The 21,154-nt window shown below is 55.0% G+C and overlaps 1 protein-coding gene across 1 annotated transcript in view; it reads left to right on the top strand.

Annotated features, from left to right (window-relative positions):
* LMX1A (LIM homeobox transcription factor 1 alpha) overlaps positions 1-20,463 on the top strand; it is a 43,389-nt gene extending 22,926 nt beyond the window's left edge. The window contains exons 3-8 of the mRNA XM_075424141.1: positions 13,933-14,165; positions 19,122-19,291; positions 19,443-19,520; positions 19,632-19,701; positions 19,837-20,007; positions 20,226-20,463. Coding sequence (XP_075280256.1) covers positions 13,933-14,165; positions 19,122-19,291; positions 19,443-19,520; positions 19,632-19,701; positions 19,837-20,007; positions 20,226-20,386 — 883 coding nt within the window. The 3' untranslated portion in view covers positions 20,387-20,463. The remainder of the gene's footprint in view (positions 1-13,932; positions 14,166-19,121; positions 19,292-19,442; positions 19,521-19,631; positions 19,702-19,836; positions 20,008-20,225) is intronic.
* The last annotated feature ends 691 nt before the right edge of the window (positions 20,464-21,154 follow it).

Here is a 21,154-nt window from a genome sequence, read left to right on the forward strand (position 1 = left end):
CTCCCATCCCTGATGCAGCCCAGGGAGGTCGTTTTAAAATGGGAGGAGAGAACAGGGAAACAGTGAAAAGGTGGGATTCTTCCCCAGTCCCAGGCTGTAGGCATGGGGCCTCCAGCACCCATTTCAAGTGAAATATCAGGAGCCGGCAGCGCTGCCCCGGCCATCCCAAATCCCTTGTAGCCGCAAAGAGAAACATCGACTTCACGTTGGAATGAAATGTCCTGGAGGCGGAACCAGCTCCAGGCAGTCCGACTTAATGAGCCTTTGGGCTCGGTTCAACTGCTTTAAACCGGAGAGATGGGCCTGAGCCCAAAACGCGGAGCCAAACAGCTCGTCCAAGCTGCAGACGAGCGCGAGCGGTTCGTGGCTGGTCCCTGCTTTCTCTAACCAGGCATCTGCTTCCCGCCCTCCGCCCTGGGATGCTGGATGAGTGCGTGCTGTCAGTGGATGGGACTGGCTTATATATTGACATCTTGTATGTCAACATCTTGTATATCGACAACTCCGTCCTGGCTTTAGCTTGCAGGGGGTACCCAAAACCAGGACAAAATAAGGATGCACCAGACCCTGCGTCCTGCGTCTGGCTATGGGAGGGCGACTGCTCTGTTTTCTTGTCTCATTTTACCCCAGCGTGGCAGCGGGAACCTGAATTCCCCCGGCTGCGATTCAGAGAGATGGGAGGGGGGGAAATAATCCCACGTTTTGGGGATAAAAGCGTTTTTCCGGGACGTTGGGCTGCTCCTGGACTGTGCTAGGCAATCCACCTTCCCTAGGCTGCGGGGGATATTGAAGGGGCTGTGGACTGTCTCTGCTTTCTGGGATTTGCAGCGTCATTTTGATGTTGACAGCTGGGTAAAGAGGCTTTTCCCAGGCTGGGCATCCCTGGCAGCCTGGAGTCCTCCCCTGGATGGACCGGCCACGAGCCGTGCCCAGCATCTCTCCTGCAGCGGGGACGTCCAAGTCCCGGCCCTGGCAGGCTGCGGAAGGGGACTCCCGCCTCAGTGTCTAATCCAGCAGCCCCCGCTGCCCCCACTGTGCCTTTGCCTTGGGCTGTGACTTTTGACACGAGCAGGACACATTTAACAGTGTGCTCTGAAAGCCTGGCCGGTGGCTGTGGGGCTGTGTCATCGAGTGACACCAGAGCTGGCATCTCCCAGTGGCAGACGGGGATGGGTAAGGGCCACCAAAGGCTGGCGTGGCTCTCCGTGTGCGGGGTGAAGGTTCCCCACCGTGACTCGCACCCCCGTGCGATTCAGTCATCTCATTTGTTCTTTTAAAAGTTCTTTTGACTGCATCAGAGCAAAACAGAGCAAGTTTTTATCGCTGACTGATTTTTCCACTGAGACGTCTTTCCTTTCTCCCTGTGGCAGTGAGGATTTCGACGAAACCTCCCAAGCAAACCGCAAATAAAACCCAGAGCAGTGAAATCACTGTGAAAAAGTGTGACGTGGTGCTTGGGCTGGACATGCCCATTGCTTTCGGTGAGGCAGCTCAGAAAAGCCCAGCACCATACAGGCAAACCCTAAAGACATTTGGGGGGGGTAAAATCTTACTTTTTTTGGTTCCAATTTAAAGGATGTGATTTTGCAAGAAGGTATCATCATGGTCCTTTGCTCTTTTATTGTCAGGGTCTAGTCCACTCTTTAAAAAATGGCATCTGCCAGCTTTTCAGGAGTGAAAGTGTTGCCGGGGCAGGCAGGAGCAGAGTCTCCATCTCCTGCTGCCCAAAGCCACTTGGTTATCGCATGCTGGGTAAGCAGAGCTAGAAGGGAATCCCCAACACCTGAGTAGCGGGAGGGGGTATTGTACCCCACACCCGCTGCAGCAAGGTGGTGTGTTTAGTGTTTCAGTGAAAAAAGTTAGGTTTCTGCTGGGGATGGGTGGCTTCGGGGGTTAATGGACCCAGCCTGCTACCTGGAGACATTTGTTGTTGCTGTTGGTGGCATTTGTAGCCTCCCTTGGTTGTAATCATTAGGTTCCAGAGTGAACAATAGGCATAGGGTAGTTTACTCTTGTCTCAGGTGTGAGGGGCCACCCCAGCTTGAATTTAATACCCTTCAGAGATGTTACCTGCTAGCTGGAAGGATAAGCAACATCATTTTTGCTGTTGTCTTCCAGAGGGTCCTGCTGGCAGTTTGCAGAGCCCTGCCCTGCCATTGCTGATCCGTGGGCTCCCATCCCACCAGCTCTGTCTACCGGCGCATGTTTTGGGGCCAGGAGAGCCTTCTCCCAGCTGAAGGCGTTGAGCCATCTTCTGTGAGGGGTTCGCAGCTAATTGGTACAATCAATATTTGTTTTGCAAATGCAATTGGAGGGAAAGAGGGATTGAGAGTGCCAGAAATTCAATTGACCTGTAAAAACAGATACTGTGTAAAGGGAATCCTTTCCCTGCCAAGCAAATATTTAGAAAGGAGAAGCAATAAAATGAATAAGCAACAAAGTAATATCCTGCCTCCACGGCCACCGGAGGCTGCTGGGAAGGGCTGCTGCCCCCGACGCTGTGATAACCCCGCGCAGATGAGAGGCAGGAACCTGTTTCCTAGGAAAGCGTGTTTGCTTTTACCATCTAATCCATCAAAAGCTCATCCTGGCACCTCAGCAGCGCTGGGACCTGTCTCAGGTAGCCCGGCAAGCTGGGCACTGGCCCCACATCCCTGCAACGGCGACCGCGGCACAAGCCCGGTGGTGGCACAGGGGACAGTGCTGTTCCTGCCGCCTTGTCCCCCCTCGTAGGGGTCTCTGCTCTTTGCTTCTGAATCCCAGCACAGTCTCCTCCAGCGCCCCGGTGATGGGAGCACGCTGGGGAGGGCTCCGAGGGACGTGGGTCCTGTGGGGTGCGAGGGGTGCATGGGGCAGAGCGTCGATGCTTTGTGTCTGGAAGGGAATTCTAGCACGCCTTGGTGAGGAAATTAAAATGGTTAAGGGAAAAAAAAACCAAAAACAAATCCCAAAGATATTTTTTCAGATCAAAAAGCTCTAGAAAAATGTTTTTGGGTAAGGAGTGGTGAGATGGGGTCCACCCAGGGCTTTTGCCAAGCAGGAGTAGAGTGCCGGGGTGGGTCCCTCTTCTCCTGGTTGCTCAGGATCCCTGGGCACAGCCCTTCGGTATCCAAGTGCCTTGAACCAGAGAGCTCCCCTTGGGCTCACATCTGAACTGAAAAAAGTGTGGAAAACAAAGATTTTTCAGAGAAAAAACATGTAATGTATGTACGTGTGTGTGTGTGTGTTGCTCATGCATGTGTGTGTATATATATATGTATATATGTATAAAATTCAGCAACTAGAAGGAAGGGAAATGATTTTATGGGAAAACTCTCAACCAGCTCTGGCGCTGAACATCTTGAGGCCAGTTTGGAGCCTTCTGAGTGTCTTCCCCCTGTGACGAATACTGACCCGGCTAATTGACATCAGGATCTGAGACTGCGCCTCATTTACTGGCATAATTAGAGCCTTTTTTGGGGGTGTTTGTGGCTACCGAAGCCACTTCGAAATGCAGTCACTACACAGAAATCAGAAAGAGGTTTGGATTTGCATTTAGTGTAATATTGAATTTTCGAGAGTATTGCCTAAAAATGTAGACTTTCCTCCCAAACTTCCCCAGACTGAAGAGGAAAAAGGTTTAAAGAACCAGTGGATTTTAAACACTCGATAATCCCATTTTCCTGAGGTTTTGCCCCTGTTTATTATGAGACTGAGCTCCTCTAGGACGCTCAATAGATATGGGGAGAGCCTGCTCAGACCCACGAAAGGCAGAGCAGCTCCACTTCTCCGCGCCCGAGATGTCGTCTGGGAGCAGGTCGCTTGCTGGGATGCTGGTGGCAAGCTGCCCGTCCTGCCTGCCCATCGCTGGGCTGCCTCTGCCGACGCGTCCCCGGACACCAATGGCGTGAGAAACCCCCCTGCGCGCCAGCATCTGTTATCGCAGCCCCGTCTCGGGTGCCGCCGAGGTCGCAAAACGTGCCCCGAGCATTTGTTTCTCCCGAAACCCCAGCTCGAGAGCACACGCTAGCAGAGAGCTGCAACATGAGCTCAACGGAGGATGGGGGGGGAGAAAAAAAGATAGCTTAAGTTTAATGTCTTTTTAGATGAATATTTCCATTCATTCCAGAGCTTATTCCTCTGGCATTTCCAGCGCGCTTGTTTAGCTGAGTAGTTAAGAAACTTCGTTGAAACACATGTTACAGTGCTCTCTAGTGCACGGAGCTATGAATGAAGGATGCCTCTTTGGAGAGATCTCGAGGTGCAGTGCAGCTTTTGCTCCGGAGCAGCCTGTTAACCGCAACAGCTGCTTCCCATTGTGGAAATGCTATTGGAAAAAAAAAAACCCTCAACAACACACCCTGACAACTTGACAACACACACAGATGATATTTGTGCAAAACCCCACGCGAGGGTGAGCTGGGGCACATGGAAATAAAAGATAAGGCGAGAACTAACCCAGCCGGGAGACTGATATTTCCCTGCCGGCAGCACCCGGTGCGCTCCCGCAGATCTCTGTTTGCCGAGCGGGTCCGAAGCAGCTGGTCTCTGTGTCCGACTTAGTTTACTCTGTTTAGCTTTTATACAGCCGAGTGATTTTTATAGCTGCCGGAGCGCCGGGAAGCTCGGCAGGATATTGGCCGCCTCCTAATGAGAGTTTGTTGTGTTGGCACGTCGGCATGAATGCCCCGTGAATTTTAAACCCCTGGGAAACAGCAGCCCTGTCCCTGGATGCTTGGAGAGCCCTTGGGGGGAACATGGATCTTCTGTTTAATAAAGGAAAACAAGGGTCTTGATAGTAACCTAGGAGACTCAAGAGCAACCGGGAGCCTCAGCGTCAAGGCTGGGCCCAACGCACGTCCACCCACACTGCCCTCGATGGTGATGCTCCGGGAAAGCCCCCCAAAAGCCAGAGGAGCCCGTCCTGCCCTGGGCAGTCGGGGATTTGGGAGGTCCTGAGCGTGAGGTTGGACCTGTGGGACCAGGCTAGGTCGCCTGGATTTGCCCGATCCCTGTTTGAACCTGTTGACACAAGGTGGAGGTGAATTTATGGCATCACCGTGGTGTCGGGGCTGGAAGGGACTGGAGGTCCCCAGCCCTTCATCTTCCTCCCAGACTCTCAGGGTTGGCTTGGATGCTGGATCAGGTTGCTCAGGGCTGAGATCGGTCGAGTGCTGGCTGCCTCAGAGGAAGGAGGTTCCTCTGCTTGATCTGAATGCTCTTTCTTATCCTTTCTTTAGTTTTTCGTAACCCTCCTTTTGAAATTCTGAATGAGAAATAGAAAGGTTTTAATTTTGGGGTTTGTTTGTATATTCGTTTTCCATCATGGGAGGGTTACAAAAGATTCTGAGGCAAATATAATGACTTGCAAGAGGGGGTACCCTAAGCTGGAATAGAATGGAAATTGTTCCTTCCCCCACGGTGGTACAGCACATCGAAAAACCAGCAGGTGTGTAAAATCCCCAAGGGGGTCAGTAAACCAGCCTGTGGGGTTTTTTTTAGCCAGGATTTCTGTTTCTTGGAAAGCAAAAGAAAGTAGATTTCAAGATCATCACGTTTTATCTGCAAAATGAATGACACGAGCAGCCTTTCTTTCTCTCCCAGCTATTCCTGCCCCGCTTAAAAAGCCGGCCAAATCGGGGTGGTGGCAGCGGGGGCACATCCTCTTGCTCCTGGTGACTTTGCTTTTCCATCATTTGCCTCCCCATTAATCTCAGCACAAACAAAGGCTCTGAAGAGACAAGCTGAAAAGCTCCTGGGGGTACGTTTAAATCAGTCCTTTCTAATAATGTCTGTCGACCTCTCCGTGGAAGCGCTGCTCCCCAAGGAAAGGACATGGAGCCGCAGTAGCGTGCTGAAATATGGTGGGGTGTAATTAATTCTGACCTCTAGCTCCCGCTCACTCACTCTCAATATTAAATTTGACTAGTGATATTGTGTTTTTTCAATTATCCTTGTTTTCTTGGGGGCACGGGGCGGGGAGGGGGGGGTCACCACTTGAAATTCAGCTTGGTGGGAGATGCATCGGCTGGGATGCAGAACTGCTGTGCCGTGGCTGGATGGGGTCGATCCTTGGGTTGTGTCCATTGGGATGGCATTTGGGCTTGGACGCAGCGTTGCGTGTGCCTCTCCCCCTCCGACCTGTGTCTCTCCCGCCTCCAAAACCAGCTGCTCGATCGGTGCTGTGATGGGGCCGGCTCGCTGGCCAACGCTACACGCTCTTACGGAGGGGAGGGAGGCACAAAAAGAAGCAGCCTCTGGGGAAACAGGGAGCAAAATCAGCATTCTGGTCGTCTTCTTCTGGCCTTGCCCAGGAGGTCACTTTCTGGCCGCTCCCAAAGTCAGTAGAGGATTTTTATCAGACTATTCCAGGGCCTGGAGAGGACCCAGAGCCATCAGCTCCTACAGCACCTTGCTGGTGAAATTCTTATTGGTATGTCCTTGATCAGCAATGGAGCAACGTAAAGTAGCCTTAGAAGCCATGCACTTGCTTGACCTTTCTCTTGGGTGTAGAGACGGCTCAGGGGTTGCTAGTGTGTTTTGGCAGCGGCTGTTTGCTGGGAAGGCTTCGTTTGTCTGTTTGTTTAACCCTATCATTCTAGCAGTGCCCCTGCGTGTCACGGTGTGGTCTCTAGAGGGTCTGGGGGGTGTTAAGTGACCACATTTGGCCGTCGTCCAGGAGGCAGGGACGAAGGTCCCCTTTCCTGGGAAGGCTCAGGTGGTAGAGGAGGGAGGGTTAAACAGCCCAGCACCGGCCGCTTCTCCTCTGCTGCCCCCCTTTCCCCTTTGCCACCCCCTCCCCAGCGTGTCCCTTGTCACCGCTGTCCTCTGCCACAGCACCAGGTGCCAGAAGGGGATGTGGGACCTGCTTAGCCACTTAGGTGCTCCCATCAGGTTAGCGATGCTGCTGCAGGACACCCATGCATGGACCCCCCTGTTTAACCCCTCCAAAGCCTCTGGGGTCCCTGGACAGGGCTGTCCCCGACAGTGGCTCTGCCTTTGACCTCAAGCTGTGCTTGGTAGCAGCCACCGCTGCGATGGGCTCTCCGAGACCGGGAGGTGTGCAGGGCTGGGATGTGCTGCAGAGCAGGATGCCAGATGGGGAAGGACCACCGGGTTTGGACCCAGAGAGCTGGGTTCGGTGAAGAAAAGTGAAAAGCAGGACTGTCAGGCTTCACCTCCTTTCGTGTTCCCTGGCTCCTTGGAGAACACAGGCACTAGACAACTGCTCAGGGGTGGATTTACAACAGGCTGGTGGTTTTCTTCTTGGAATCCCCATCCCCGGTTGTTGGCAGTGGTTGGAATGGACCCCAGTGAGACCTCGCACCCCGGGGCCGTGGAGGCGAGCTTGCATCAGCCCCCGGGATGAAATAAGGCCCTTTCAGCCCGGTTGCCATGTCCCCTCGAAGCGTCAGAAGACGCATTCAGGCAGCAGGAATGAGAAGTGCTTGAGCCGGGGAGGGGGAGGGAGGAGAAGGGAAATTAAAAAAAAAAAAAAAGGGAAAATGCCACTCGCCGCAAAGCGAGCGAATTCTCCAATAAACCTGAATCTGCTGAGAATACATTTTACAAACATGCAGCGAAGTTGGCCGCTTTTGTTTGGGCGTTTGTTAAGCATTAACTAAAGAATGCCATGGTCCAGCCTGCTCGGTGTGAAACCTAATTCTCCCCCTTTCTGGAGCCATGGCATGGAGTGCTCAATTTTTTTCTCTCTGTAGGACTGCAGCCTTCTGGTACTCCAGCCAAAAAACACTCATATTTTAGCAAGCTTAGCCCTGGCCCCGTTGCCAGGCAGTAAAGTGAACACTTGTCCGCCTCGGGGGGAGGGAGCCGGGAGCCGGGGAAGGGTCAGGAGAACAGCCCCGGGGAAAACATCCCTCCTCCGTCCCACTGGTGAGCTCTCCAGGGCTTGGGGCCGAGGGTCCGTGTGGTCCCGCCATGCCTGCGGCCAGGGGATGCCCTCGCAGGGGGATGCATCCATCCCCTTTCCTGCCAGGCCACAGTCCATGCCCTCGTCCTTTCACCCCACAGGGGCTGAAGAGGGGGACAGGGTGATGTGAGCCCAGCGGCAGCAGGACAGCGACTCGTTCCCAAGCCATGGGTGCAGGGTTGACAGCGACTGGCATTTTTCCACTACCAGCCCATCGAGGACCTGGCCCTGCCATCCCCCCTTCCAACGGGTGACAGTGAGTGAGAAGTTAACCCGGTGCCAAGACAACTCAATCCGACGTCCTCGCTCCCCATGGAGCCCTGCGGCTCGTCGCCAGCGCCCGCTGCCAGCCTCCTCTCTCTCCCATGCACGGCCATCAGCTTGTCCCCATGCTGGGGTCACGGCTTTGCTCTCCGGAGAGCCGTCGGTTGGGGATGGCTGTGAGCATGGCCGGGCTGGAGCTCCCTGCACCTCCAATGGCTTGGTCGGGGTCTGCTCCATCTCCTCCTGGGCCACAGTGAGAGCAGGAGTTGAATTGTTCAGATCTCAGCGCCGAGACACTGGAAAATCCAGCATCCCTGTGGATGCATCTGCCTGCACGGCTTCGCAGGGACCGGTGCCAACGGTGCCCACTCCAGCCCTCGGCCAGGAGCCCGCAGGGTCACTCGGGGGCTGCCCCTGCCCCTCTCACCGCATTCCTGGGCCAGGCTGGTGCGGGCAGGGAGGAAAGCATCCCTCCCCCAGCTCGGCAGAGCTGCCTCGCCTCACCCGCCGCCCGAACGAAGCCTCCATGAGGCGTTTAATATTTGTCCATCAGTATTTAATATCGGCATCCCTGACCCGCCGCCCCATGCCGGTGAGGCTCCGGAGGGCCGCGTTTGTATGCTGTGCACGCAGACAGACAGCAGCCGGGAAGCGCCTGTCAATCACGGCCCCTTTCAGCCTGTCACCTCGAAATAAAGGGAGAAAGAGGGGGTGGCGGCTCCGATGGGAAACGGGGGCTGCCTGCGCGCTCCCCCTCTGTCCGTGCCCCAGGGACGGGATGCGCTGCCCCAGAGGCGGCTTCGGCCTCGTGTCGAAATTTCTAGGTCTCAGCGAAGCTGCACGGAGGGGAGACCCCAAAGTAGAGGTCTGGGATGGCTTTCTCGAGGAAGAGGAACTGCGTGGAGATGTGGGGTTGTGTCCCAGGGGAGCGGGGGGGATGTCTGTAATGCCGGCTAGCTCGCTTGGGGGTCTTCCAGCTGAAACGTTGCACTTTGGGAAACGGCAAAATATTTGGTTTCAAGATTTTCTTGGAACCCACCACCACCACCTTTCTGTTTCAAAACTGCAGACTGTCGTTTCAAAAGGGACCTGAATTTTTTAAAGAATATTTCAATGCGGATTAATCAATACAGAAAAAGGAAGGTTTCTAAGATCAGAAACGAAAGGTCATATGTTGTGATAAAAATTGCTTGCGTCGCCATGTTTTTGTTCCAGTTCTTCCTAACTTGAGCTTTGCTTATTCTGTTTACAAATATTCTCTGTCAGTGCTTCGTTGAGGCTTTACTGAGCTGCCCGTGGCAGGCTGGGTTTCCACCCAGCATCACAGTGCTGAGGGTCAGCCCGCACCGTGCCCTGCCCCTGCGCCTGCCAGATTTGGGCACGGCTCAACAAACCCGAAGGCTGCCAGCCAGCACCGATTTACCCTTTGAAGCCCATGTTGTAGAGGGCAAAAAAAAAATCTACTGAGAACGAAAGCCTGCGGCATCCCTCGGATGGCAGAAATGAAGGTGCTTTGGTTGCAATTTAGGGGTGGCTAATTTTTTCCTGGTTTAAAACCTGTTGCAGTCCCTGGGCAGAGCCCATCCCTTTTCTCTTCTGTGCAGCCTCCTGTAGAGAAATGTGATTTCAAAGTCCCCTTTGCAGCTGCAGGGCAAAGAGGTGGAGAGGGGAGAAAAAGTGGCGTTTGCTCTGCAGCCTGCTGCTTGCAGCAGGAGGGAGCTGGGCGCAGAACTGGAGATTCCAGGAGTGGATGAAAACATCTCTGGATCCAGGCCGGTGTGTCTTGCTCAGGCGAAAAGGTTAAATTAATTGCTAGATCTGGTGCTGGAAGAAAATTTCCCTTCAGCCACGTTCCAGGCTGGCCAGGGGTATTTTGGTGGGGTTATGCATGCAGGGATTATCCATGCTGGAGTTATCCTGTGTGAGGCTATCCCTGCGTGGGGTTATTCCTGAGCGGGAACATCCGTGCGTGGGGTTATCCATGTGTGGGGTTATCCAAGCATGCTCATCCCACCCAGTTCCCGTAGAGGAGCTGGTACTGGCCAGGGCTGGACCAGGGCTGTAGGGACCTGGGGCATCGGTGATGCCCTTTGCTGTCTCCCCATTACTACCTGAGGTAAATTGCAGTTTTTATGTCCGTGACCTTTTAGTGCCTACAGTCTGGATTTACTGTGGGGTTATAAGGGGCTCTTTATGGTTTCATGCTGTGGAGGAGGTTTTATGGGGATTTCTCTGCATCTCACGTTGCCCAGGGATGGGAGGGCCCTGCACTGGGCAGTGAGAGAGGTCCCGTCCCTCCGGCATCCCTCAGCAGGAGCTGTTGGGGACTCAGCAGTTTGGAAATGAAGTCATTTATTCCGCAACCTTAGTATGGCTTTAATGTCTAATATTAGGCAACCGTTTACCTAAATCTCACACCTTCCTATTTTGCAACGCACTTTGGGGTTAGAAACACCCGTCGCTCGGTTGGTGCTGCCGTGCCTCATAGGCGAGGATTGATGGCTCTCAAATCAGTGCCCTAGAAATAGAGATTTTGGTCACATTCGTTCATGAAGATTAGACAGCACCAACGTAATAACTTATCAGTATTTTATTACTGGGAGCAGTTAGTAATCCCAACAGGTAGGGCTTAAACTTCATTGAAACAGGATGAGAATGCGTTACCGGATGAATACAAACTGCTTCTGCTTTGACATAAAAGGGGCATAATGAAAGATGAAATGACTACAGAACTTAACACAAGCCTATGTTTCTCAGAGCAATTAAAAATGACCCTTCAGAAGGGATGCTTTCAAAGGAATAGACATCTCTCTCCTCCCAGGGCAGTCGTAGAGATGTTGAAAATACAGATACCTTCAAGAAAGACAGGTGTATGTAAGCCTAATTCAAGTTAAGGTTGAATCTACAAAACTAAAATTTACCAATGGCATTATCTGGAATTAGAAACTCCCTAACTTCCACCTTTTATCTGATAATTTTCCACTTTCTGTCGCAACAGAAGTGTTTTATACCAGCTTTGTAACACCCTTTTCCTGGTTCTTGGGGGATGTTGCAATTTGCCGAGCGTGCCCAGGATTTGGCTGGCGTGGGGAGAGCAATGAACCCCATCCTCATGCTCGCGCCGCTGTTTTGGGAAGACCTGGGAGCACATGGGCATAGCTCATGCGCCAGAGTGAAGCATCCGGGGGATGAGCCCAAGGTGGGAGGGAGTCGATGCCAACAAAGCGGGGTCCATTTGGGATCCCCCCTTCCCAACCCTTCGAGCCCCCAGCACCCAGCCCCAAAGGCTGTGGGGCACCGCTGGCGGATGGTAGTGTGCCCTGGCACCCCACCAGCTGTGCACACATCTGGCAGGCAGCTCCGGAGCTTGATGCTCACCAGCCAGGGTGCGGGGCGATGCTCCACGACCAACCCTGCCCGTCGGTGCCAGGAGGCAGGCGTTCTCCCCTGCTCCCACACACTTCTGCCCTCCTCACATCGGCGGGACGCGCTGCCTTGCCCGGGCTCACTGGCTTCACACGGGCAAGCGCTGGTCCCTGCTGAGACGGGCGCAGATGTGACCGGCTGCCACTGACTCTGCCAGGCTCGCTGCCTGCGCGGGGGAGCCTGCCCGTTCCCCTCCAGCGGTTTGCACAGCTGACCGTCTTGTTTATTGGCTGTTGGGCAACCGAAGCGGTGAAATAAAAAGGTGAAATGAAGCCTGGCTGGGATTTCGCGGGAGCAGAGGCTGAGCATGGGCTGCAGCAAGATGTGTGCCCCTTCGCTGCTGGGGAGCTGTCGTTCGGCTGCAGCTCTGGCGTTACGGGTGCCTTGGGAGCTATCTCTGGGGCACGAAGACACGTGCATGCCTTGCTTTCCCCCCCTGTCTCCTTGTTTTTTGGCCTATCAAGCTCATCACAGAAACTTCTAAAGTTTTCTTCCCATTTTCTGATGGTTTTGCTGCAAGGGCTTTGCATACATCTGTTCCTCTCCTGGTTGGAATGGGGCTGACTCAGGACTTCATTTCCTATGTGGTAGCCAGAAGAAAAGCAGGATTGAAAGCCCGCTGGTGGCTGCAGGGCTGCTCTTCCACTCCCCAGGCCTGCAGCCCCCCGGCCCCCCAGGTCCCCCCCGGAGCTGACGCATGGGGATGGGGACCACGGAGGTGGGAGCTATCTGGGGCTGGTGGAGGGCTGGATGCAGCGCTCCTCGTGCGGGTCCCTGGGGTATCCCTGGGCTGGGACACAGGCGATGCTCAGAGATAACCTCTGCAGGATGTGTGCTGACTTCTGACTTGTCTTTCTGGGCCAAAGTCATCAAGATAATAATGTCCAGTTCCCACAGATATTTAGGGTGAGGCTGGATAAACAGTGATTTTTTAGTTTGTGGGGCCCAAGCCAAAAACACAGATAGCTGGGGGTGGTGGAGAGGTTCTGGTTTGGTACCTTCAGACATGTCTACTGGGGGAAACATTCACTTCAAACATCCAGCCCAGGGCTTAGCTCCATGTGCCTCCAAGTCCTCTCAAACCAACACTGATGCTGCCACCTCCACTCTCCTCACCTCATTTCCCCAACTGTAAATCATTGATCATGCTACTTGGTAAGGACATTTAAAGTCAGAGAAAAAAAAGCTCTGTTTCAACCTAACTGTTATTGCTGCCATTATTATTATTGGCTTTTAAGTATAAAGACAGTGTGTTGAAACCTGGGAACTGTACAATTAAGGATGCCTCAAACACTGTCACGTCAATGTCATAAAACAAGCTGAGCTTTTTCTTTTCCTTTTGACACGTCAAATCTTCAGTCTGTCACCAGCCTTAACCCCACATTCGCTGCCATGGAGATTTTTGTAATGTGTTGGACATTCCTGATGTGTTTGTAAGCAGGAACGGGGCGGTTCCAGTGACCCAGGCCAGAGGGATGGGGTGGTTTGTGGGTGACCAACAGCGCAGAAACTTTCTGCGGATGCTGTTTGAGAGGCACGGATGAGCTTGTGGCCCCATTGCCATCTCCAGCATCTCCTTACATCTAGGCATGAGCTGGAGGCAGGTGGACACGTGGGGTTGGCTGGTAAAGCTCTTGTAGAAGTGGTGTGTCCTGTGTCTTGTGGTGGTGGTAACTGGACTGTTGGGTTTGACACCTGTTTGATTTTAACCTGGAGTATCCGCACATTGAGGTCTGTGTTAACTGTCAGCTCAGGTGTGTTTTGTTTTAGGAAGTACCGTTTTGCTTGACAGTAGAATCATAGAATCATAGAATGCTTTGGGTTGGAAGAGGCCTTTAGAGGTCATCTAGCCCAATCCCCCTGCCATAAGCAGGGACATCTTCAACTACACTGGGTTGCTCAGAGCCTCATCCAACCTGGCCTTGAGTGTTTCCAGGGATGGGGCCTCCACTGCCTCTCTGGGCAACCCGTTCCAGTGTTTCACCACCCTTATTGTAGAAAATTTCTTCCTTATATACAGTCTAAATCTACGTTCCCTTAGTCTAAAACCGTTACTCCTTGTCCTGTCAAGGACTGCTTTGTCCTTTGATGGCATTCGTGGTGAGCACCTGATAACAGGTCAATCAAAAATGCCGAAGCTGACCCAAAGGCAGCATCCTCCCCTGGCACAGGGCAAGCTTGCAGCACGTGCTGAGTCCCTCCGGGGTGCCAGCACCGTTGTGCCCAGCCCCTCAACGTGATCAAAGCACCAGCGGGGTGACATGGTGATCCTGCTCCCATGCCCATCTCCCCATCCCTGGTCCCCAACACGGGGTCTCCTCTTGCTCCCCCAGGCTCTTCGCGGTGAAGTGCGCCGGGTGCCTGGAGGCCATCGCGCCCAGCGAGCTGGTGATGCGCGCCCAGAAGAGCGTCTACCACCTGCGCTGCTTCTGCTGCTGCGTCTGCGAGCGGCGCCTGCAGAAGGGCGACGAGTTTGTGCTGAAGGAGGGGCAGCTCCTCTGTAAGGGCGACTACGAGAAGGAGCGGGAGCTGCTGAGCTTGGTGAGCCCGGCTCTGTCGGATTCTGGTAAGGGGCCGCCCGCGCCCGGCGTCTCCCTGGCTGGTCTTGCTCCTAGGCCCTTGTGAGCGTGGTGGGGTCTGGAGGTGAGGTTTGGGCTTGCTGCCCTGAACCTCAGCCCCGTGGTCCGAATGGAAAAGCTCTGTAAGCACCATTGCATCCTCCAGCCAGAGCCTCTCCCACCTTGGTGGCAAGGGCACGAGTGGGGACCTCAGCAGCAGAGGGCTGAAGGATGCTCTGGGGACCATCCCCACCTCCTTAGGCTCGTTTCTGTAAGTGTTTGTGCTCCTGGCCTGTGCAGAGCACCAGCACCCCATCCCGAGGGGCGTACAGCCTCCCCGGGGGCGGGGGGAGAGCTGTGCTGGCCCAAGGTGACATCTCCCACCTCCTCGCCTGGGGAAACGAAGGAGCTGCCCCTGGTACAAATACACTGTAAATGAGAGTTTTCTTCCTAAAAAAAAAAAAGTCATGGTCCTGAGCATCCCACTGACTACCTTGGGCTAAACCTTCTGTGTCCCTCCCCTGTGCCCCACCATCCTCGCCTGGGACTCTGGAAAAGCTGAGTGCACGAAGCGAGCTCCTTCTGCTGTGGCCACCCTTTTTAATACCAAGGGGAAACTGAGGCACGGGGCTAAGACATGAGCTGGAGGCAAGGAGCCTGCAAATCTTGTGTCCCCAGTGGCTTCCCAGGTGGTTGATGGCCAGAGCCAGACTGCAGACCCGGCATGGTGACACTGTGGGGACGCCACAGAGCCAAGGGGGGCTGCAGGAGAGGTGGCACCGCAGCTGGAGGTGTGCAGGGGTTTGGCATCCTCCTCCAGCCAGGGCGTCACTGCCGGGGGTTAGGTTGCCCAGAGCATCAGATCAGCATTAAAATACGTATCTACAGTCAGTGCAAGGCAAATCTGAACGTTTCCCAGGGAGACAAATTTACTAAGAAAACCCAGCAATGGGAGCTGGGAGGGTGGAAATGATCTGCTAGCGGAAATCCTGGTGTTAACGCTGTCCCCACAGAGCTTCGCCCCTCGCAAGGCTGCGTGGCCCCACGCCGTGTGCCTGGGTCGCTCGGCTCCTCTTAAATACCAGCATCAGGGGAAAATCTGCTTTGCGGAGGGAAGGATTTACCTTCAAAAAGCCGTGCTCTGGAAAGGGCTGCCAGCAAGCTGGCGGGAGACCGTCTTTCGCCTGCTAGAACAAAGCTCTGAATTAAAAAGAAATAAAAATAGAAATCAGCCTTACAAGCCTGTTTAGGAGGGGGTTGGCGAGGTGTGAAGCGGGGCAGGCCGCAGACACGGCAAAGGTCAGCCCTCGCTGCCAGGCACAGGCGATGCTGCGGCTGGGGGAAGGTGCGTGGGGGACAGGGGTGGTTTCGGTGGGGATGGAGTAAAAATTGCCCAAAGCCTGTGTTTCTCTTTAATAATGCCAAATAATAGCATTATTATGCTATATAATATATATATGCTATATAATGGCTATAACAATAGCATTATTAAATGCTAAATAATGCTGATGGTATTTAAAAATTAAAGAGTGAGGCCATGGGAGGAGGTGGTTGCAGGGAGCCGGTGAGTGGTGGTCCAACGCTGGAGGAGCTGGAGAGGCAGGAAAGCAGCAGAATCCAGCACGCTGGCGCTGGCTTTTGCTTTGACCCTGAGAAAGTCCTTAATTGATTGAAGAATTTATATTTTTTTTCCTTCTGGGATGTGCAAAGTTTTTCAGTTAAAATAGGAACCAATGAGGAGATGTCATGCAGGAAAATAAGTGAATTGGCCACAGCGGTTTGGGTTTCTTCCTAGTGGGGGAAAAGGGCAGTTTGGGAAAGGCTGGGGAGCTTTTCCTCCCCAGCGACTCATCTGCCCGTGGTCCAGCCCCGCTGCCAGGGGCTCCGGCCAAACCGAGAGCTTCAGCTAGCAAAAACCTCCAGGGGAAACACTTATTTGGGTGGAAACTCCAGCTGAGACCTGCGGGATGTGAGGGGCCAGTGCAGGATCAAAAGGGCACGACAACCCCTTGGCTAGTTGGAAACCCAACCCCAAGCCCTCGGCATCCCCTGGCAGCCCCTGGCTGGGGGGTCCCGGCCCTTCCCGTCTCCCTGCAGACCCCATAGCTTAGCCCCACTGCCAACCCTGCCTGGTTTTGCTGGCCACCACCGGTTTGCCTCGGGGATGGCACGTGGCTCTGGGGACGGTGGCACGGTGGGGACCAGCCCAGGTACATGTCCCAAGCGGACACTCCGCTTGGTGTGGCTTTGCCCCCTCCTGCCGCATCCCCCCCGGGTACCCCACCACCATGCTGTGGGACACAGAGGGTTGTCCCCGCTCCGGCACCGGTCCTGGATGCCCTTCACCGGCAGCGTAGGTTGTGTGTGTCCAGCCTCCTCCTTGTCCCCCCCTCGCTGCTTTGAAGCCCCCTACCCTCCCTCCCCCCAGCAGCCGCGCACCAAAGGCCACTTTATGAGAAAGCGCAGATAAAAAGCGAGCCATATGTTGTCTGTAATCTCCCAAACCCTCGCTTCAATTACTGCCTCCCCCGAGCCTCCGCCGCCCAGCCTAAGTAAACAAGCCCCTCTGAAAGAGGACCCCGCTTTCCAATTAAAAGCGTCCTAACATTTCTCCTCTCCCTAAATCCTCCCGAGTGAGGAATGTCCCGGCCCCAGCGGCGGGATGCGGGCTCGGCGGGTCGGACCGAGGGCACGCCGCACAATATCCATCGCCCCGGCCCCTTCCCGGGTGACGTCAGGGGCAGCCCCAGACACTCATTAATTTCTCCCTGCTCCTTGGTGGGGAAAGGCTTGAAAGGGAGAGTTAATTAAAAGTAATACCCTGCCAAATCCGGCTTCACTTTTCCTTCTTTGCCTTTGACACTGGGAGGGATTTGGGGAGCAGGTGTTGGGGGGGGGGGGGGGCTCGGGGGGGCTGCTCCGAGTGGGTTTTCCCCCTTCGCATGGGTTTTGAGCATCATTTGCCTGACGGAGTCCATGAGCCTCTGGCTCCCCACTGCCGGGCTCTGCCCCTTCCGGACTGGGGGGTACTGGGGTGTTTACCTCATGTTAAGGCACCAAAATGTCTCCATTGGTTGACATGCCTCCTCCCAATATTTGTAAAAAAATCTTTACCCTTCCATCAAAATTAAACTCCTTCAGGTTTCAGGAAAGCAGGCAGCTCGGTGGAGCAGAGACCCTGCTTGTGCTGACACTGAAAAAGCGGCAGCGGCAGCCGCTGCTCAGCCCCATTAGCCATCAGAGACTCCACACCCTTGGGTCCCCAGTGCTGGGGCTCTCAGACTCACTGCATTACTGCTTCCCTCGCACTGGGGCATGCAAGAAGTTTGTCTTTCCCGTTGCCATTGCTGCTGTTGGCAGGCTATGGACGTGCTGCGGGTGAGTGGCATCAGCAAGGTGGTGCTGGCTCCCGGGGGCCAGCACCCAGCTCCGGGCTGGTTTTAGGAGCACCAGTGTGGACATCTCTCTGTGTCCCAGCTGTCCCAGCTCTTGCCACAGGGTAAGGTCTCTGTATCGGCTGGTGAGCCCAGGAGAGACCCCAGCAGCACAGAGGGAAGGGTAGCTGGTACCTGAGAGCATCCTTGCTCTTCTGCTGGGATCACTGCCTCCGCTCACCTCGGAGATCTGCTCCCATCTTTCCCAGCTGGGCTGACGCTGGATTTACACTTTTCTGATGTGTGTGATCCATGATTAACTCTTGCCATGGGGTACGACCTGACCTGCTTTAGCCATGAACTCCGGGCAATGCTCAAAACCCGCTGGTGCATCCCCATCTCCCGGAGACACGGCAGCCCTGGGACGGGACTCGGGCCAAGCACAGCCTCGCAGCCTGCGTCTGCATCGAACCAGCACCTCAGGTCCGTTATCGATTCCCAAACGGACGGCGGAGGAGCTTTCTGGAAAAGGCTGTAAGTGATTTACGGCTCATGAGAGGGAAGGGCCTGCGCGGTCAAGCCTGCATTACAGCCCTCCCACGCAAGCGAGGTCATGGACACAGGGGTGATACGGTAAACGAGGAGGGCTGGTCAGAGGCAGGGCAGCGCTGCCTGCTTTCTCAGAGCAGCTCCTGCCCAAAGACCCTGCGGCCCCGAGGGGTGGAGAGCAGCACGGAGATACACACCAGAGCCTGAGGAACGCAACGGAGCCGCACGTTGCAGCGAGTACCCGAGGGGTGAAGCTTGAAGCAGCCTGGGCTTCTGGCCAGGGAGATATGAAACTCCACAGAAGGGGGGAAATATAGGCGAAAAGATGCCCCTTATATTCGTGATTAAAGGTCTGTGCTCTAAATGGAGTTGATCTCCATGGCAGGGCAAATCAGGAGGGGTTTGTGAGGTCTTGGCCAACACATTGCCCTCTCTGAGCATCTCTGCTCACCCTGCGCCCCGAGCTCCCCCATCCTGGGCTGTCGGGGCAGAGAGACCAGACGCCTGGTCTCAGGGGCACAGCTATCCTCCATGGCTGCTGTCCCCTCGTGTGGATGCGACCTGTGTGTCTCTGTCCGGACGTGTCCCCAGCTGTGGGCTGGCAGGAAACCTCTGTGGAGCAAGCAGGGATTTGGGTCTGATGGAGGGAAAAACAGGCATCCCAGGGTTTCACATTGCAGCTGCTCAGACTGTTGGGGAATAGAAGAACCAAAAAGCACATCTTCTGGCTGAGTGACCCCAAACTATGAGCCACAGCAGCTCTCCCCCTCTCCCCCGTCTCTGAGCTGGGAGCCAGCCCCAAACCTCAGCTCCTCACAAGAAGACCCCCGCCAACACTAGCTTGGTGGAAGTCCCCCAGATTATTTTTGATATAGAATCATGTAATCATAGAATCATTAAGGTTGGAAAAGACCTCTAAGATCTTCAAGTCCAATGCTCGACCCAACACCACCATGCCTGCTAAACCATGTCCCGAATGCTGGAAAACGATGTGCGCTGCCTGTTTTCTGTAAAGGACCTGCTCTTTTTTCCACCCCTTAGGTAAAAGTGATGATGAGGACAGCATCTGCAAACTGGGCCAAGGCTCGGGGAAGGGGGCCGAGGACGGGAAGGATCACAAGCGGCCCAAGAGACCCCGGACAATCCTGACTACGCAGCAGCGGAGGGCATTCAAGGCATCATTTGAGGTCTCCTCCAAGCCCTGCAGGAAGGTATGGGGAGAAGGGCCCATGCTCAGCTGCCTCCAGCCCTGGGGAAGTCCTGGATGCCGGACAAGGACTTGCCCCGGCTGCTCTGTCCCCTCCTAAAGTCCTCCAGAAAAGCTGAGGGGGCTGAGGCACCACTGTCATTCCTCTCTCCAAGGTGCGGGAGACGCTGGCGGCTGAGACGGGGCTGAGCGTCCGCGTGGTGCAGGTCTGGTTCCAGAACCAGCGAGCAAAGGTGGGTACAAGGGGTAGCCCCCTGCCAGTGGCCAGTGCCGGGGCTCCTCTCCCTCCTCACTCCGGCTGGAGGATGATTTCACCCCGTTTTCTTCCCCTTCTTCTCACCCAGATGAAGAAGCTCGCCAGGAGGCAGCAGCAGCAGCAGCAGGATCAGCAAAACACACAGCACCTGAGCTCAGGTACACCCCTCGCACCCAGCCCTCCCCGCGCTCAGGGTCTGCCTGCTTCCCAGCCCTCTCCGGACTTCCCAAGGGAGCTGAGCCCCCCGAAAACCAGCAGCCCGAGTGTGCTGACAGCTTGCTGTTATCTTCCAGCCCAGACTAACAGCGGCAGCAGCGCGGGGCTGGAGGGTATGCTGAACCCCTACACGGCTCTGCCCCCACCCCAGCAGCTGCTGGGCATGGAGCAAAGCGTCTACGGCTCTGACCCCTTCCGGCAAGGGCTCACCCCGCCGCAGATGCCCGGAGACCACATGCACCCCTACGGTAGGGCTCCGGGGTTTGCCCGTTGCCTTCTCTCCTTCGAAGGGATGCTGGTCTGTGCTGGGGGGGCTGTGTGGCAGGGGGCATGCTTGGGGGGTGCAGCGATTTCTGGGAAGGCAGCAGCCCCCTCTCCCTGAAATCCTTACGCTGCAAAAGCTGAGGGTACCTGGCACTGTCCAAGCGGGCTCTGAATCCCTTTTACTCTTTCTCTGCTTCCAAAGGTGCCGAACCCCTCTTCCACGACTTGGATAGCGATGATACCTCACTGAGCAACCTGGGCGACTGCTTCCTTGCTACGGCGGACGCGGGGCCACTCCAGGCGCGAGTGGGGAACCCCATCGACCACCTCTACTCCATGCAGAACTCCTACTTCACCTCCTGAGCGCGGCGTGATCCCCGGCACGGGGCAGCCGATGCCACCGCGCTGCCTCGGGAGGGGCCGCAGAGCCCCCGGGGTTGGGAGGGAGGGGGAAGCGGCACTGCTGGGATGCTGTCACACAAGACGTTGTAGCTTGGGATTCCCAAGGACCGAGTTCAGTTATGGGTTGCTTAGTTTCATGTTTCTCTTAGGAGCCTAGGATTAGGGACAGGAGCGGTTTTCGCAGCTGGCTGATGGGTTTTCAGATTTCAAACAGGGAACCAAATTTCTCATTTCTGCAGGGGGAAGTCAAGGGGAGGAGGAAACCCTTCCCACGGGAGCATCCCGGTGCCGTATCCCCTCTGCACCATCTTTGGTCCAAGCGGTGGAAAGAGCAAACTGCTGATCTTCGCGGGGAGAACACAGCCTCAGCCGGGCTTTGAAATTTGAAAAGTTGACAACACTTTGGGGAAGCATGGGGAAAATTTCACTGCGGGATTTTCCCCTCTGTTCCCTCGACCAGCTTGAGCGCTCACTGTTCAGACAGGGACTTTTAAGCTAGATGTTCCCGTGCGAATATAGAAAGCTAGGAACCCCTAACATCGTCCCCATCCCCGAGGCCGGGGCTGTGTGTGTGTGTGTGTGAGTGTGTGTGGGCACGCACGTGCGTGTGTGCAGAGCCGTGTGGCTGTGGGTGATGCACTGCGCGGCCGCACCTGCCAGATTGTATCCACAAAGTTTATTTCTAAGTCTATCAGAAATTTACTGTACAGCAAAAGTAACTTTATTTTC

This window comes from Opisthocomus hoazin, chromosome 6 (genome assembly GCF_030867145.1).
Source record: "Opisthocomus hoazin isolate bOpiHoa1 chromosome 6, bOpiHoa1.hap1, whole genome shotgun sequence".
NCBI lineage: Eukaryota > Metazoa > Chordata > Aves > Opisthocomiformes > Opisthocomidae > Opisthocomus > Opisthocomus hoazin.